At 62.3% G+C, this 332-nt stretch overlaps 1 protein-coding gene across 1 annotated transcript in view; it reads right to left on the reverse strand.

The window, feature by feature from the left end:
- The window catches only part of EMH_0062640 (GTP-binding protein, putative), a gene marked incomplete at both ends in the record, with an annotated part of 5,650 nt that extends 5,606 nt beyond the window's left edge, over positions 1–44 (reverse strand). The window contains one exon of the mRNA XM_013498057.1: positions 1–44. Coding sequence (XP_013353511.1) covers positions 1–44 — 44 coding nt within the window.
- Between the last annotated feature and the right edge of the window lie 288 nt (positions 45–332).

The raw sequence follows: 332 nt of genomic DNA on the forward strand, positions 1-332 counted from the left end.
CCTGCTGCTGCTGCTGCAGCTGCTGCTGCAGCGAAGATTAGCATGCAGCCTGAGGCTGCGTCTCACAAGAAGGCTTGACATGCCAGCAGCAGCAGCAGCAGGAGCAGCAGCAGCAGCAGCAGGAGCAGCAGCAGCAGCAGCGGTGGGACTCAACGGCAGCAGGCGCCCCCGCAACCCCTCCTTGAGGTACTGCCTCCTGCTGCTACAGCTGCTGCAGCAGCAGCAAACTGCTGCTGCTGCTGCTGCTGCTGCTGCAATTGCTGCAGCAGCAGCAAAACTAACGCTGCAGCAGCAGCTGCTGCTGCTGCTGGTGTTGAGGCTGCTCTTCTGGG

Source organism: Eimeria mitis, genomic scaffold (assembly GCF_000499745.2).
Source record: "Eimeria mitis Houghton genomic scaffold, Emh_scaff3147, whole genome shotgun sequence".
In the NCBI taxonomy this organism is placed as follows: Eukaryota; Apicomplexa; class Conoidasida; order Eucoccidiorida; family Eimeriidae; genus Eimeria; species Eimeria mitis.